Source organism: Ammospiza nelsoni, chromosome 15, assembly GCF_027579445.1.
Source record: "Ammospiza nelsoni isolate bAmmNel1 chromosome 15, bAmmNel1.pri, whole genome shotgun sequence".
Taxonomy (NCBI): Eukaryota; Metazoa; Chordata; class Aves; order Passeriformes; family Passerellidae; genus Ammospiza; species Ammospiza nelsoni.
In genome coordinates, this window is record NC_080647.1 from 16,629,181 (window position 1) to 16,646,824 (window position 17,644).

Consider the following 17,644-nt stretch of genomic DNA (forward strand, 5'->3'; position numbering starts at 1 on the left):
TACTAATTCTCTTAACTACTGTGTTAAATATAGTTTTAGGTTATAAAAATTGTTAAAATAGAAACTATGCTATGTAGGATACTTTTTTTAAAGAAAGGACTTGCAGTGAGATAGCAGCCACAGGACACCTGAATCTTTCAGAGAAAGAGAATTTATTGCTCTCTTATCAGAAGAAATGAACTTCTTCCCGCCTCGAAGGCGCTGTCAGGATTCAGAGGAAGAAGCTGATGATGACCAGACAGAATCCTGTGTTTGAATGGAATTTATGCATCATGTATGAGGTGTATGAATATGCAACAGGCTGTTGTTTTTAAGGGTTAATCCTCCGTTAACGTGAGTCCTTTATTGGGCTGGTGCTGCTCAGAAAGAGGAACCCAGACTGTCTGTAACTCTTTGTCTTTATTGTCTCATATTATCCTAATTCAAATTGTCCAAATTATTATTCTAATTGTATTACTATTTTTATAACCATTTTATTACTATTAAACTTTTAAAATTTTAAAAACAAGTGATTGGCTTTTTTCACATGCTCAAAGCCCTGGGACAAAGGAGGAGCTGCCAGCACCTAAAAGCAACAAATTCATGGTGATGTGGCTCCTCTGCCTTCACATCCATCCTTACCTGTTGCAAGAGGAGGGTATTCATCACACACAGCTTTTTTCCTATTACAAATGCACCTAACTGAGGAAATGAATATTTTTAAAAGGTGGTAGAAATAATGATTTATAGATAATTGGGGAACAGAGTGACACTTCACCTCCTTATCTTACTCAAACCATGCTTTATTGATAGTGGGAAAAATCCGTTCTGGAAAGGCAGGAGCTGTTTCCTGCTGGCTCCTGCACTGAGCTGTGCCACTCTACAAAATGAGCTGCCCTCCAGGCTGGTGGGAAACAAAGTAGAGTTCTCTAACTGTATGCCAAATAATGAAGGCAATTCAGTAAAAAAAATAACTTGGAACTCTTTTATGTTTTATTTCACTGAGTGAATTTGTGTTTCCTATTAGAGAAAACGTGGGGAACAAGAGGACTGATATAATCTCCATTAGCTAGAATCCATTTCCAATTTCTAAAATGCCTCTTGCTTTATCTCCAATTGTCACTGATCCTAAGCTGAAGAATGCCACCTAACAACTCTGCAAGAAACTCCAATTTCCTTTCCATAAACAAGACTGGAACAACAGCAGAGCCAGTGTGCAGCAAAATGAATGTGATTGCTGCAGGGCAGGACAGAAATTCCCTAATACAATGAGAGTTTTAAGTGCTACAGCAGGCATTGTAAATATTTTATGAGCATCAACAAAAAACCAGATGTGACATCCAAATCAGAAATGGAATGAGATGGATGGATATCATTACAAAGCAGAATTTTGCAGCAGGAGCAACAATGAAGAAGCCCAGTTAAATTTTCTTTGCCTGCTAATGAAGAATAGTGCTCATAAGCAAACTTGCCTTTTCCCACCATTTTATTCTTTGTGCATTATGGCTTATTCATGGCATTGTATTTGCTTTGCAGCATCAATTTACCTTAATATGTAATATACTTTAATTTCAGGAGCATATGCACTTTTTTTCCAAAGGATCCTCACCTCCCCCTGTGCATGAGGCACTTTTTACTCAGGAGAGAAATCAGGCTTGTCAGCACATGAGAGGGAGGATGGAGAATATTCCTGTTGTGTTTGAGATGAGAGATCCAGGGAAGCTGAATTCTCTGTCTGCTTCCCCCACAGATATTTCAGAATCACAGAGTGGTTTGGGTTGGAAGGGATCTTAAAGCTCATCCCAATCCATGTCCCAGGACCTTCTACTGTCCCAGGCTGCTCCAAGCCCCATCCAACCTGGCCTTGGGCACTGCCAGGGATCCAGGGGCAGCCACAGCTGCTCTGGACACCCTGTGCCAGGGCCTGCCCACCCTCACAGGGAACAATTTCTTGTTTATGTCTAAACCTGCCCTCCTTTAGCATAAGTCCATTCCCCCTTTGTCCTATCACTCTATGCCCTTGTCAAAAGACCTTCTTCAGCCTTTTATAAGGCCCTTTTTTAGGCAGTGTTGGAATTTTTTGGGTGGTATGGAATCATTCACTGAGTGCTGCTTAGGTTTGCTGGGGCTCTGGATCCAGAGTTAATTGTCCCATTCCAGCTTTAGCCCATGCAGTCCCACCCTGCTTGTTTTTCTCTCTCAGCCCTCGGTGTTTGTGCTCTTGGGCTGAGATTTGGATCATTTGTCCTTGGTCCCCAGCTGGAGCAGGAATTGTTTTGTCTCCCTGCTCTGTGCACAGAGCTCACCATCCCCTCATATGAAGCCCAGACCCACCCACTAAAGCAGCACAGAACCTGAGAAATATAAAAGCCAAAACCTGAGGCTTCATGGCATCCCCCAGACATCTGCTGCCTTGGACACACTCATCCATAATGACCCCTGGGAGCAGCCCTGCAGCCAGGACAGACAGACACTCTGGGTCTGTTTGCTAATTGCTGCTGCCTGCTGAATGTGCTTTTGTCCCTCTGTCCATTAGTGGACTGAGACATTAAAGGTCCTGCAGCAGCCTCAGAGCCCTGCTCCTATCCTCCCCAAGCCAAATCAAGGCAAAGACATTTTCAAATTTCAGTGACTCTGTCCTGGTTTTAATAATCACAAGCTCTCCCATCACAGCACATGTTTTTATACATCTGAACCCTTGTTTGGCATGTCAGTTTGTGTAAGATAAATTCAAGTTTTTATAACAAAGAAAGAATGGTAAATGACATCATTATTTTCTCTCCTGTACTTCTCCCCTGAGATTTAGCTCTGGCTTTTGCTTAGCCTGACTCCTTATTGGAGCAGCCTGTTAAAGAAATTCTGCCAAACTTCATGCTGACCCTACTCTGTTTGAATCTCATGGATCAGAGCAGAAGAACAGAGGCTCCTCATGCCCAGTTTTTCTCTGCCATGTTAGGAGAAGGAATTGGCTGGTGCCCTGCAGGTGAGGTTTGTATGGATGTCACTGCTCTGACCTGGCTCTTTTAGCAAAGCTGAGTCCCTAGGAAGAAAGACTGAGATTAGAAATACACAGAAGCTTTGTAATGACTCAAATTCTGCCAGAAATCCACTGGCATTGCTTAGGAAGGACAGATATGGGTTGGGTGTTCGTGAGGGAAGGGAGAAAGGATTTCCTTGGGAATACAAGGATTGGGGTGAGTTCCCATCTCCTCAGAGCAGGGAGACATTTCTTTCTTCTACTTCATTCATTTAATTTTCATTCATTCATTTAAATGACTTCATGGTAAGAGAAATGCACCGTGCCAAGAAAACAATTTTTAAATTGCTTCTGTGGATTTGCCACCTCACTTTTTTGGATATCCTGGGAGCTGAAGGACTCTGGCTGCCTAAAGGGATTGAGCTTTTCAGTGAGGCTCACTGTGAGGTGGGTTCAGACTCCTCTCACCCAAAGATTCCCCTCCAAACCTGCCCAGACATCAGTGCCCAGATATGTCACAATGGCCTTGGAGACCTTGGTGGGAGAATAGGATACAGAAACCTGCACAGAAAAGAACTGGGAAGAACAGAAACAACACAAAACCAAGGAAATGCTCATGAGTTTTCACATGACAACCACAGCAGAGGGAAAGATAACAAAGACAAAAGGTACAAATGGGTAGGAGAGCAAACACAGAGCAGAAATATTGCATATATTTGAAGTAAAACTGCTTTTAAATAGTTTCACACATTAAATGAGTGAGATTCTGGGGGGAAAACTAGGTCAGATCATCTTTTATTAATCAGACTTCATTCAGCTTTCTTTGCTTTTTGAATGTGATAACTCCAAAATCTCATCTAAATGTAAATATTGGTTCTTATAAGATGTGTAAATCCACTTAGTTTATTACCAGTTCAATACAAGAATACAAAATAGTATTCTTTTTTCTCTCTGTCCTGAGAAAACAAGAGTCTTCTATTTTTCAGTACTAAAAAAGCTCAGTCTTTTTTATTCTTATTAAGCAGGACAAGTGCCATTTTTTCCTTTATTGAAATTACAGGAAAGCACGAAAGACTCTTGTCTGGATGGATTAAAGAAACCTGATTTGCTCTTCATTACTGACCTTAACTCCAGGAACTGGTTATTGTTCAGCCTTTCTGGTTGTTTCAATCTCCCCCTGAAAAGCTCTGCTAAGTGTGTTCATTAAAGCTCATCAGATGAGTCACCATCCTGGGCCTGGAGTGCCTCAATCAGTTAAAATCAGGCACACAATAATTGCCATTTCATAATAAACCCTATGCTCATGCAGTAAGCTCTGCTTCTGGTGGGAATCAGCACCTGATGCTTGTAGAGGAGGTTTAAAGCTGCTCATGCATGAGCCGACTCCCACAGCACTGAGTGTTACTTCTGGGTTTTTGTAAATCACATTTCCCATCGTGCCTTCAGTGTGCCCACACAGCTTCAGCAGGCATTTGGGACTGTGGAAGTGGGTAAATTATGGCAAGCCTGAGTTTGAGAATAGCCATTCCAACAATGGAATCTTGAATAAAAACTTTATGAATGCAAAATCACCTCAGAGAGAAATATTGTTTGAAAAATACAGACTCTTGGCATGTGCCAACCCATTTCACACTGTCCCTTTAGGTAGCTGAAGAACACCCACACACCCTAAACAAATGAATTGCCTCCTGAGGGAAATTCTTCTGACTGCTGCCAAGAGAATTTTCTGACTAATAATCCCATTTCTACTGATGGTCAGCTGTTGTGTGATGTTCCCATGCAATATGCAGCACGTTAGCATGATGGTGAAAAGGAATTTCTGGTTTATGTCACCTGTGTGATGCTGTGGGACACCTGAACTCAAGCTATGAAGCTCTCCTGGAATTCTGACATGTTTAATTGATGATTTGGCAGTTTTAGTGAGAGGCCATGTCTGGTTCTCTTTTGGAACATCTGAAGGGTGGTGATGGACTGAGAGTTGGTGATCTGAGGGATGGCAACTGAGTTGAGAGTCCAAGGTTTTGTCTTACTGTGATGTATTGGGAACTTGGTTGGGGGGAGGAGGAATGTTTGGAAGGTTTTCATCCTGAGTTCTGTGTGTTTCTTTTATATATTGTAAGTTAATAAAGTTTTTTTTTCCCCTTCTATTCCTAAGCTGGAGCCTGCTTTGCTCTGTTCCTGGTCACATCTCACAGTAGACACCAGGGAGAATGCATTTTCATGGGGGCACTGGCATTGCACCAGCATCAAACCGTGACATTTTTGGTCAATCATAGCCCCAGAAACTCTCCATGACTCTAAAGACTGTCAATTACCAGAATCACTGCAATATGCAGCCCAGCCTTGGATTGACAGCCCTGCAGCTCCCCACATGTGCTGCCAACCCAGGTGCTGCTGCAGAAGGAGGGAAACCATTTCAAATGGTGCAAGCTGCTGCAGCAAATTAGGATTCCCATTTTCCCTCTCTTCCATTACTGGATGAGTGTCTCAGTGTCCCATCAATAAACCCATCAGCAGTTCTGCAATTGCAAGGTCACTTGTCTCCTTTAAATAAAGATTGCGAGGAGCCACTCCTGACCTGTGCAATAATCACCATTTGCTTTGCACAGGAGGTCACCCTAAATCACTCTGTATCTGCAGGGACCATCTGGGAGCACTGTGGGCCTTGATTTCCTGCCTGGGGAATAGAAACTTCTTTTAAAATACTTTTTGGGGAAGGAGCTGTGAGCCTGTGGCTGGAACAACCCCAAGCTGCAACCGCACTTCACCAACCAGGAGATTCCTTCCTAATATTTAATAGCTTCTTGTTTCCAAGAGACACCCAAGTTTTCTTTACAAGCACAGGGAGTTTGTGCTTTTCCCTGGAGCACAGTGGAAGGCAAACACCAAGAAACAATCACTCACCATCTTGGTGGTTACCTGAATCGGCCGGGGACTTGCTGCGGCGCATGGGCGCGGGGCTCTTGGCCGAGCTCTTCTGAGGGGTGGGCGAGGATTTGCTGCCCGTGGCACCTGCTGGGCTCCCCTTCATCACCCGGCACTCTGGGGGAACACAGACACACCTGGTTATGGCCCTGCTGTGAAACAGCTCGGTGCCTGGTCCCCAGAGAGATGCAGGAAATGCCAAGGGCAAGGGAAAAGCTGAAAAGCTGATATTGTCCCTTGTTCTCCAGGGCTGAAGGGAGACTCATCAAGGCGAGGGCAAAGAGAACAGCTCTGCTCCTCTAGAGGAGGTGCTGAGACTCTGTGGGTGCCAGGCTGGCTCCCACCAAACATTTTCTGCCCTTCCCTTGGTTCTCCTGAGCACAATGAAAACGGCCAACACTGACTGAGGGAACACTCAAGAAAATTCAGTTATTTTGCTGTAACCCTCCCATGTCGCAGACATCTTTTATGAAAAATCCTTTCCTTAGGATTTTTCTCCTGAAAAGCTGAGAGGCCTCAGGAACAAAATGTAAACAATTATTATCTGCTGCTGTGGAATGCAACAGGTGCATCTGTGATTGGCCCATGTTGATGTTTGTAATTAATGGCCAATCACAGTCAGCTGGCTTGGACTCTGTCTGAGACACAAGCTTTTGTTATCATTCTTCTTTCCTATTCTATTCTTAGCTAGCCTTCTGGTGAAATATTTTTGTCTATTCTTTTAGTATAGTTTTAATGTAATATATATAATAAAATAATAAATCAGCCTTCTGAAACATGGAGTCAGATCCTCGTCTCTTCCCTCATCCTCAGACCCCTGTGAACACAGTCACACTCCCGTGAAGACCCAGTACCAGGAATGATGAGTGCCCTTCCTGCAGGTGCAGAAAGCCAGCAAATAGCTCATGGTGTGCTGTAAATGAAGCCTCCAAGTGGCAGATGGGGCAGCTGCCCCAGGAGGCTTTCACCCAGCTGGAACCTGCCTCTTCTGTCCTCAACAAGCTGCAACTCTTCAGACGCACACAGCAAAGGAGACAAAATGGTTTTACAAAGCACATCCTCTGTCCTGGCCACTCCTCCCTTTCAGCAAGGTTTGTACAAACAAGCCCAGCTGATTTATGTACTGGAAGATGTGAGCAGATGAGGACCCCAACTGTGCTTCCTTAAAAACTAAATAGGCCAGGAAGAGTGGAAAATGTAAACATGATCCACAGAGTCCTGCAGAGGGGAACTGAAATGCTAACAAAGCTCCACGTGTCCCAGGATTTCAGGCATGCCTGATCTTCAGAACTGGGTTTTATTTACATTGAGAGCTAACAGAAAAGGAACTTTCCACCCCTCAAGTTATTAACTTAACCCAGTTAAGAAGAAGGCAATAAAAAAGGGATTTCCCTTTTGTCAAATGTTAGCTGGTTCCACCTCATCTCCTCCAGCAGCTTGTCCTCACCAAGATGTGAAAAATGTGTGTTTTTTACAGATGTGAGTTACGTGTTCCTCATGCAGGCAGTTTTTTATGGAAAAGTTCAGCTCAGCCCCACATGCTCCACACTGAGGCCCCCTAGAATGGAGTCCCCAGTGGAATTAAGGCAGCACAGAGCAGATAAATAATTGGTCAACCAAAATCAAGCTGTATGACCTAAATGTATGTGTTATTTAATTATATATCAGTGTATCTATGAAAATGTAATTGGCTTCAATTTTTCCCCAGGCTTTGCTCATTCTCAGCCAGCCAAGGCTCCATCTCTGCTCCTTCTGGATGGTTTGAGAGAGTTTTGCTGTTGGGCCATGCAGCACAAGAATGCCAGGAGAAGAGGCCTTGTGCCCCAGGGATGCTGCAAGAATTAATCCTACAGTCAGTTTATTTTCTCTCCTGCTAAACCAATTTTGGAAATTCTAAATCAGGGATAGAAAAAGTTGTGGGTTTTTTTTCTTCAAAAATACTTGGATTCTCACAGATGATGTCACTTGAAAGGCTTGTAGAGGTCCAGCCCCAATATAGCCCAAATTTTTTGGAGCTATATTATACATGAAGAGCAGTACTGGTGCTGTGAGGGGACTCAAAGGGTGTCAGGCAGCTGTGTTTAGTCACCTGAATTACTCACTAAAAAAAAAACCAAAATAAACTAAAAAAGTAAAAATACTTCATGTTAGGTCTTTGCAAGAGCTTCCAAATTTATGCTCTTCCCAGGGGAGTAATTCCTTGGAAGGAAACCTGGCTTTGCATTTTCCAGCAGAGAAAGGCTGACTCTGAGGAATTCCTCCAGCTCAGCCCTTGGCAAGTCTCAGAGGCAATCCCTGAGCTTTTGCAGGAGGTGGAAACCTGGCTGTGCTGAGCTTGGTGTGAAAAGGCCTCTAAATGTCACCAAAGTGTGACATTTCCACAGTGCTGAAACCAGGGGGTACAAAAGGGACAGAGCAATGTCATCTGGAAGGTGCTCAGAGCAGGATTAGAGGGTGGAAGCTCTGGTGGGCAGCCAGGAGGAAAAAGATGACATAATCCTCTCTTGTGCTGCTTCTCTTTTTGTTTCCTGACGTCCTGCCAGAGTGAACATAATAACCAGCAATCCTGGAGTGTGTCATCCAAACAGGCAGGAGAAATTTCCCCATGACAGAGGAGATTTTATGAAGTGACACTCATCTGCAAAACCTCAAGATTTGCAGCTCTCCTGGCAGCAAATGGATGGAAGGAGGAAGGGTGATGGGTGTGCAATGGGGAAACACTGCTGGGGCTCCTCATCTGCTCCCTGGGAGCTGCAAGGCTCCTCCAAAAACACCTCTGGAGCTGCTCACTGCCTTCCCAACAGCAAACTTGGCTTTTTCCTGCCAGAGAGATCCAAGCTGGAGAAGTGAGCAGTGCCCAGGAGTGGAGGCAGAGGGCTGGGATTTCCATCCAGTTGTTCTGCATCCAAGCTGTTTTCCAGCGTGGAGCTCCCTGTGGAGCTGACTCAACTGCTGAGTGGTGAAAAACAACGAGAGGTGCAGCTCACTGATCACTTCCACAGGCTTTATTCTCCGCCTGCAAAGTCTCAGCTGAACCTTGGAAGCTTCTTTTGAATTACCCCAAGACCATCAAATGGGTTCATCTGGAGTACACAGGTCAAAAGTACCTAAAGAAGCACTTTAGAAGCACTAAAATAAAATCAGGCTTGCAAGGGAGTAATAAAAAAGTCGGTGTTTGGAGATTAGAGGCTGCTTGGCTTCCTGGCATCCAGCAAAAATCCTCTTTGGTCCTCAATACTGAGCCAGTTTGCAGTTTATAGGACAGGATGAGGCTTGTGTTCCTCACACAACATACCTAGAGCTTTGGGAAGTGTGCCTAGATGCTTGGAGAGCATATTTTTTTCTGTTTAAATGGTTAAAATGACATTAATTTCCTCTTGCTGCACTCACTGGCACCTGCAGACAGGCGGGTACAGTTGCCAGGTGGGGTGGGTGGTAAGGCCTACAAGTAATCTCTGTATATTCTGTAAAATCAAAGATTTCATGGTGTAATTGATCACAGAGACTCACATTATTACAGACTTCTGGCAGTGGTGACAGGGAAAAATAATGGTGCTGTCCCAGTCATGCCCCCAGAAAGGGAATTATTGCCCTGCTTTTTGAAACAGCAGAAGTAAGCAGTGGAAATGTGATTTTTTTTTTTCAACTGTTTCTTGTTTCCATTTTTAATTTGCATGTGTCTACATAAGGATGATTAGCTCTCAAGAAAAATGCACCTATCTGAATGTGACTGGAGAAAATTGAAAATATAAACACTCCGCGATTTTGCAGTAAATGTCAAAATGCTCCAGGATTTAATTTATTCTGACTATATCTCAATCAGTATTTGCCTGATTATAATAGTGCTGACTGGATAAGTATCCCAAAAGGATGTTAAGTGTTATAGCAGCCTTCCTGAGCCAGGTTTCATAAGCTCTTGGAGGTCTATAACACACCCAAGATAGCTCAGCTACCCTTGGAGACATAAAAATCAGCAGGATGGCTTCTGCTGCAGTGTTGGAAACAAAAAGGTTTAAGAAAAGGCAAAATAACAAACAGAGAAAAAACCAAGCCAGTTGCAAGAGGTTCTTGCTCTTGGTAAAACGCCCCACAAAAGCCATTAGTTTCTTTGCTCACTTCTATTTCTAGTAAATTGCCCAAGTGAGACTTTTTAGCTTCTGTCCAATTGGCTATCCTTAAGTTTGAAATGATGTCCCCATAGCATCTGAAGTGGCTTTTTTCAAAGAGAGAAACTTCTGGGCTTCTTTTATTTTGAAGAGACAAAGGATAGCTTTGTCACTCCGTCAACAGAAAACATATTTGTCACAGACATCTTTTATGAAAAATCCTTTCCTTAGAATTTTTCCTCCTGAGAAACTGAGAAGCCTCAGGAACAAAGTGTAAACATTGGTTATCTGCTGCTGTGGAATGCAACAGGTGCATCTGTGATTGGCCCATGTTGGATGTTTCTAATTAATGGCCAATCACAGTCAGCTGGCTTAGACAGAGAATCTGAGCCACAAACATTTGTTGTCATTCCTTCTTATTCTATTCTTAGCTAGATTTCTGAGGAAATCCTTTCTTCTATTCTTTTAGTATAGTTTTAATGTAATATATATCATAAAATAATAAATCAAGCTTTCTGAAACATGGAGTCAGATCCTCATCTCTTCCCTCAACCTGAGACCCCTGTGAACGTGGTCACACACATTCCTAGAGTTAAATTCCATGTACTGGGTCTCATAAAGCAGACCAGAAGCATTGAGCTCAGACAGGAGCAGGGAAGGGCAGTGCAGTAGAGGATCAGGGTGGGTTTGATGTTACCGCTCTCGTCCAGGGAAAAGTCGTCCTGTGCATAGCGGAACTTCTCAGGGCCACAGGCGATGAACACATCATCATCCCCAAAGAAATCGTGCAGACAGGTCACCTGCAGAGAGAGCAGAGGCATGCATTTTAGTGGTAATTAATTACTTTATTATACTACATTATTCTATACTATGTTACACTATGTTACATTACATCTAAACAGAATCTGCCAAGCATTCAGCTGCAAGAGCTTGAATGAGGGATGTGGGACTCCAGGAGCTCTCCAAAATTCAGTTTATTCCATCCAAGAGTTACAGCATCCAGGGCTGTGGGTGACAGAGCTGTGCCTACAGCTGTCAGCTCCAGCTGCAGGCAGGCCTGGAGACCCTGAGTTTAGGTTACAGTGCATTTTCTTTGCTGAGCATCTTAATACAGTAGAACCAATCTATACCTTAATTTTTACCTATAGCCTGTCATAACTACTATCATTACCATATTCATGTTACTGTTCCCCAATCACTAAAAGTTAGTACATTACAGTTTAAGCTAGAAGTTGTTTTTCAGTTTTCTTGCAGTGGAAAATTCTGAGACCTTTTTTCTACTTGCCACATTTGCTGACTTGTTGCCTGCTCTCTTCCTGCTTGGTAAAAACATCTTCTTGTTGGGGGGGGTTTATCCTTTGCTCTAAGCCATAAAAACCCCTTCTAACTAACACATCCTTTGCCTCCTTGGTTATCCAATAAGACTGGCTCAGCAATTCTTCTCTTCTATATCAAAACTTGCTTCCATCTCTATTCCTTCTTCAGATTCTACATTAAAAATCTTTCTGCCAAGCACACATATCTGCGAGACTTTCTTGTCAAACTTTCATCCTTCCCAACACTCAGCTCTGCACACACTGCCCAGAATGTCATTACTGTCCCCCAACAGTCCCAGCTCACACACACATACCTGGGCCTGACAGGCCAAGGGAAAAAAACACCATCACTCTGGGTAAACAATCTCCATATTGCATTCTACTTTAAAATCCCATCAGCTGGGAGCTCCTCCCCATTTTCAGCTAACAGATGTCGCAGACATCTTTTATGAAAAATCCTTTCCTTAGGATTTGTCCTCCTGAGAAGCTGGAGGCCTCAGGAACAAAATGTAAACAATGATTATCTGCTGCTGTGGAATGCAACAGGTGCATCTGGGATTGGTCTCATGTGGTTGTTTGTAATAATTGGCCAATCACAGTCAGCTGGCTCAGACTCTCTGTCCAAGACAACAGCTTTGTTATCATTCTTCTTTTTCTATTCTTAGCCAGCCTTCTGATGAAATCCTTTCTTCCATTCTTTTAGTATAGTTTTAATGTAATATATATAATAAAATAATAAATCAAGCCTTCTGAAACATGGAGTCAGATCCTCATCTCTTCCCTCATCCTCAGACCCCTGTGAACACGGTCACAGAGATCTGCAGATTATGGACTTGCTTTAACATGGCAATTCCTAACAATATCCTGATATCCCAGATATCCTGACCAACAGTTGTGTCAGGAGCAGCACAGATGCTCATCTGCAGCCACCCCAGTGTGGAACAGCTCCAGCAGAGCCAGCCTGGGGCAGCCACACACCTGAGCACCCAGCAGAGCCCAGGGTGGCTTCCCAAAGCTCCACTTTCCCAGGAAATCATTCCAAGCAAGCCCAGGGTCAGCTCTGGTGTTTGTAATGGAGGGGAGAGGCTGAGAGCTGCTGCTGCTGTTGCTGCTGCTGAGCAGTGTTTTGCCATGTCTGGGCACTCAGAGGGACTGCAGAGAGCACTGGAGATAACCATGGGGAACTCACTGGAGGCAGAGCTGAGCTTCTCTATCTACCGATCTCTTGGAGCTGGACTGTGAAAAGTTAATTTCAAGCTCTAATAAATCAGCTCTAAAGAAGGCTTTTGGCTATCTCAATAAGGCTCAGTATTTCACACTGGTTAGTATAATGTGTAATTAAAGCACTGCCCATGAGTGCCAGCTCTGGTTACAATGCCAAACCTTAGTGAAAAGCCTTTTTTTCACATTGTCATGACTTTCAAAATGGAGCAGGCTGAAATCTGCTGTGGCTCTGATGATCAGAGTTAAAATTTCCTCTGCTAACTCCAGTGAATTCCTATTTTTGATTGTCTAAAATTAGATTGAAAATAGCTAACTTCATCTATAGAGAATTCTCCCAAAGAAAAGATGACATTTCAAACCAGCACTTGGTATTAAAGCCCTCCCCCTGAGGATGTGTGGCACTGGTTCATTTGCAAATAATTGGGTTTGGCTCAGCACACCAGTTCCCATCTGAATGTTAAGTACCACGCTTGTGCCACTCAAAAGTCCTATGGGTTGCTCTGCTCCACTGTGCAGTTAAATCTGTGATCTAAACTCGGATCAAAAGGCTTCAGAAATTTCCCAGCCTTTTGCATGACATCAGAAAGGGCCCACAGATGCTTTTGTTGTCTCCAGGTCAGAAGTCCAAATGTGGATTTTGTCCTTGACTTCCCACAGCCACCCTGAGCAAAAACAAAATCCAGGCAATCAAGAAAATCTTCAGATCCAAGGGTCCAAATGCGATGGAGAAGTCCCAGAGTGTCCAAGGACAGGAACCTGACTACATTTCAAACAGAGACACTTGCAATTCACTTTTTTGCATGCCTCTCCCTCCAGAGAGCAGTTATTGTGCATAAATACACACAGTAGTTATAGCTATATATATATAAAAAAGAATATATATATAAAATAATTGTGTTATACATATCTATGTACATAATAAATATAATATATATTATAGATATAATATATTATATTATATATAATATATAAAACAATATATACAATATGTACATTATAAATATAATATAATATAATGTAATATAATATAATATAATATAATATAATATAATATAATATAATATAATATATAATATAAATAGTTATGAACAGCTGGTGAGCACTGGAGGCTGGTAGAGAATTCAATAATCTACTTGCTGAACTCTGAATATTAAGGAAACAATCACTTCTGCCTTCGCCCTATTTGTTCCTTTTTGGTTTCCTGTTGTAACTTCCACTACTCAGAGCTCACCACAACACAGCAGAAAGGACAGCCAAAACCCAATCCTAGTCTCCTTAAATAGTGCAAAACATTGCAAAATTCAGAAAATAGCTGGGCTCCTGTGCTATGGGGCCTGTAGCTCTGTTGCTTATGTTCACCACGTGTGTGGTATTTTCTATTTACCTTTTGTTTATTCAACCCCAGACCTTGATCACTGCCCTGAAACACGTCCCAGATGGGTTCCTGCCCTCAGGAAGCCACTGGAGTAAACTTTCTTTGGGAAAAAATGTGATTGCTCTGCTGGATCTGAGAGCACCAGAGCCAGCTTGACTGAGGGGGGCATGGAAAAAGGAAAATGGAAAAAAGAAACCCACCAGGAAAAAGCCTTGGATATGCTCATCCCTACAGGACGTGAAGCTGGGAAGTGGGGCCATGCTGGGATAACTGGTTTGAGACCTCATTAACAAGTATGGAACGTTTAAGGGTTGTTCTTGACAGGCAAGGCCAAACCTCTGCCTGCAGTAATGTTGGAGAGGCTTTTAGTGACTCCCAAATAACATTATTGGTCTTCTCTGCATTCTTGAGAAGTCTTTTTTCTGATGTTTCCTCCATTTACATAAATAAATAAATACATACATAGATAAATAAATACATAGATGATAGATAGATAGATAGATAGATAGATAGATAGATAGATAGATAGATAGATAGATATAGTACAAGTCTCCCCCCAAGTAGTGTAGACTTTTCTTTTTGAAAGAATATTTTCTGCTTTAGCTTACTTGGATCTATAACTCTAATTATATCCAATAATTCACCTGGAACACCATGAAAAAAAAATCCCTGAAAGGCTCATAACAATAAAAAATTTACCCCAGATGACAACCTGAAAATATTTTTTGTAATGCTGTGTTTTCCTTTTCATTATAAATTTATTAAAGCACAGGACAAAAACCCAATAGTAGCCAGATAGTGCAAGGAGCAATGCTGCCACTTGAAAATGGTGATTTTGTTGGTGGCTGTTGTCATGCACCCTCAGCAATGACACCAGGAATCAGCAAAATAGGAAGAATTCGTCTTTCTGCAGTTTTCAGTCTTCAAGCATTCTCATCTATAATAAAAAAATTAAACTGGTGTTTATGGCTACAGTAGACAAGGTAAATAACATTGATTTCCAAGCATGCCTTTGTTTAAGGAAGGATAATATTGAATTTGAAATTCAGCACTGAAGGGACAATATTGACTTGGGAAAGGATCATACTGCATGAAATGTTTACTCTCCAATTCCTGTAGCTGAAGCAATTCCAAAGAAGGAAATCATATCTTCACAGCCCAGTCAATGAGGCACAAATTTATTTCTTACAAAGTCATTATTCCTAATAGGTCTGATGGTAGCATTTTTCTTTGTGCCAAGGTCTGATCTTTAAAAACCCTTATAATATATATTATGGAAGAAATAGAAGGTTGTAGAGATTAGTTTGCAATTCCTTAGGTTTTCCTTGTTAAATTAAATCCTTCTCTGCTTCTATGAGAAAAAGCTTCCCTGAGAGGGCAGCCTAGCTGGGCTTTCTGCAGTGAGAGTCCATCAGTGCCTGCTGCAGCAATTTTAATTGCAGAGAGGAAAAGCTGCAGCCTTGTGAGAGCTGCTGAGCCCCTGCCTCATTTTAATACAGCACTTGTAGAACTAAGCATTTTTCAGGATTTTGACAAAATGGAGTTTGCCTCACACACACATCCCTGTATGTGAGCTCACAGTTTGCTGAAATGCCAGAAATTCTGAGTTCACCCAGAAAAGGAGCAGTAAAACCACAGGATCTACACTGGCCCAGCTCAGAGCAACTGGCTGTCCCCAGCTTCCTCCAGGAGGCAGCAGCACTATTCAGAAACTGTGATTTATTAATAAATAAAACAATTGAAAAGAATTAGAAATGAAAAGTTTGAGGACTTCAGCCTCAGCCTGAATCACCCAGTGTCTTGGTTTGGACAGACAGGAGTCTGCTAAGGAAGGCAGGAGCCTCCCCTGAAATGGAGAATGTAAACCCTCCCCACCCCTCCCAATTGCTATAAATTTTAAATTAAGGGGCTCTCAGGCAAAAATATGGGAGCAGGAAATAGCAGTTCTTTAACAGGGAAAAGAAAAAAAAAAGGATAAAATAAACAATGCAGTACACTAGAACAACACTGACAGAGTCAGAACCCAGCCTGACACCCTGTGGGTCAGGGTGTTGGCAGCAGTCCCATTGGAATTGTGGCTCAGCCCTCCTGCAGTGTCAGGGGTGGCTCTGCTGGAGCAGGGATCCTGTAGAGAAGGATGGATTCTTCCTCTGAAGATCCAGGGGAAGGAGAGGCAGCTGCTGTTCCTCTGGGGAATCCAGTGGAGAAGCCGTGCTGGTGTCTCAAAACCTCTGGATTATATCTGGGTAGGAATGCTTGGCTCCTCCCTCTGGGCTCACATCTCCCAGTGGGATGCTGTAGTTCTTATCAGCCATGCAGTGACATTCAATAGCTGTTATCAGCAGATGCCCCCTCCCAAGGGAGGAGTGAATGTGGTCACTCAGAGAGAGATAAGGCAAAGTGCCCACTTGACAAAGGTAATCTGCTATGCAGATGGTAATTGAAAACATCTTGCATTGCAATCTTTAACGCTCAGCAGTGCAGAGCCTGGGCTGCTTTGAAGGGTTGGGATTCCCCAGCTCCTTTTGCCCCTCTCAGCCCCTCCCTGTCCCTCACAGGTAATGGACACTGTCCCTCACTGTCCTTCACTGTCACTCCAGGACAATCATGGGCACAGCAGTGACAGAGGGTGAGCTGAACCATCCTCCTCATCCTTCAGAGAAGGGTCCTTTTCAGACAGAAAATGTTCTTATTTTCAGGTCTCTCCCTCAGTCATAATTATTTTGTAAACCATTCTCTCTCCAATCTCCTTCCCATTTAGGAATTTAGGCAGCAGAACAGTGATAAGCACATAAGTAGCTTCAAAGTCCCTAAGTTTCTGCAAATCTAATGGTTATGTTCAAAGATAACAGATCTCCACTTGCTTTCTTTAAATCATCACAGTTCTTCAGCTTGTAGGCTTCCAAAGGCCAGAACAGGGGGAAAACTGTCTACAGAAAAAGCCAAAAAAGGGCCAAAAAGACCCCAGAAGACAATTGCATGCCTGCAAGAACAGAGATGAATTAAGACACACTTTTCTTGTCTAGGCTGCTTTGATAAGTGCTGTAAAATTGAACACGTCCAATAATCAGATAAATACAATAATGTACTATAGGTGCCTGCTCCTGTCCTTTCTCTCTCAGCACTGAGCTGAGCAAGTCAGACCAGCAGCCAGACAGGCACCAAGAGCTCACTGAGCTGAAAATGACACTAAAACCTCTTTAAACTCTGTTTTAACTCACATCAGCAATCTCAGGGATTTATTTACCCTCCATCAGCTGGACTCCAAGTCAGATTGGCAGTGGCCTGCTTGTTTCAGGTCTGAGGAGCCCAAGCCCTACATCACAAAGGAAATTGTGCTTTATGATGTGTCACTTGGGTGTCTGCAATCAGCAAAGCCCACACCAAACACACTCAGAGTGACCCACAGAAAGATTCAGAAGGAATATGGGAATTGATGAACATGGGTAGCAAGCTCCTCACCACACACCCACAAAGAAAAAAAATTTCAGAAGACTGAAGGGTTAAGGCAATGCAATGGAAAAAAAATATGTTGGTATTGGAATGCACAGCACTTAATGCATTTTTCTTTTTAACAGTCTGAAGACTGCAAGCCCAAAGCAGACACTGAATTGATTTACATTTTATTAGATTCTGGTTTCCTGCATTTAAAAATAAGAGATGTTTGGATTCAATTATTTCTTTAAAGTATGCACACACCCACTCAATAGTTTCCACATTTGCATTCACAGAAAGAGAATTA

The 17,644-nt window shown here is 42.7% G+C and overlaps 1 protein-coding gene across 1 annotated transcript in view; it reads right to left on the minus strand.

The window, feature by feature from the left end:
* DCX (doublecortin) overlaps positions 1 to 17,644 on the minus strand; it is an 83,521-nt gene that overhangs the window by 14,918 nt on the left and 50,959 nt on the right. Inside the window, exons 4-5 of the mRNA XM_059482863.1 lie at positions 10,685 to 10,787; positions 5,861 to 5,998 (exon numbers count right to left, since the gene is read on the minus strand). Coding sequence (XP_059338846.1) covers positions 5,861 to 5,998; positions 10,685 to 10,787 — 241 coding nt within the window. The remainder of the gene's footprint in view (positions 1 to 5,860; positions 5,999 to 10,684; positions 10,788 to 17,644) is intronic.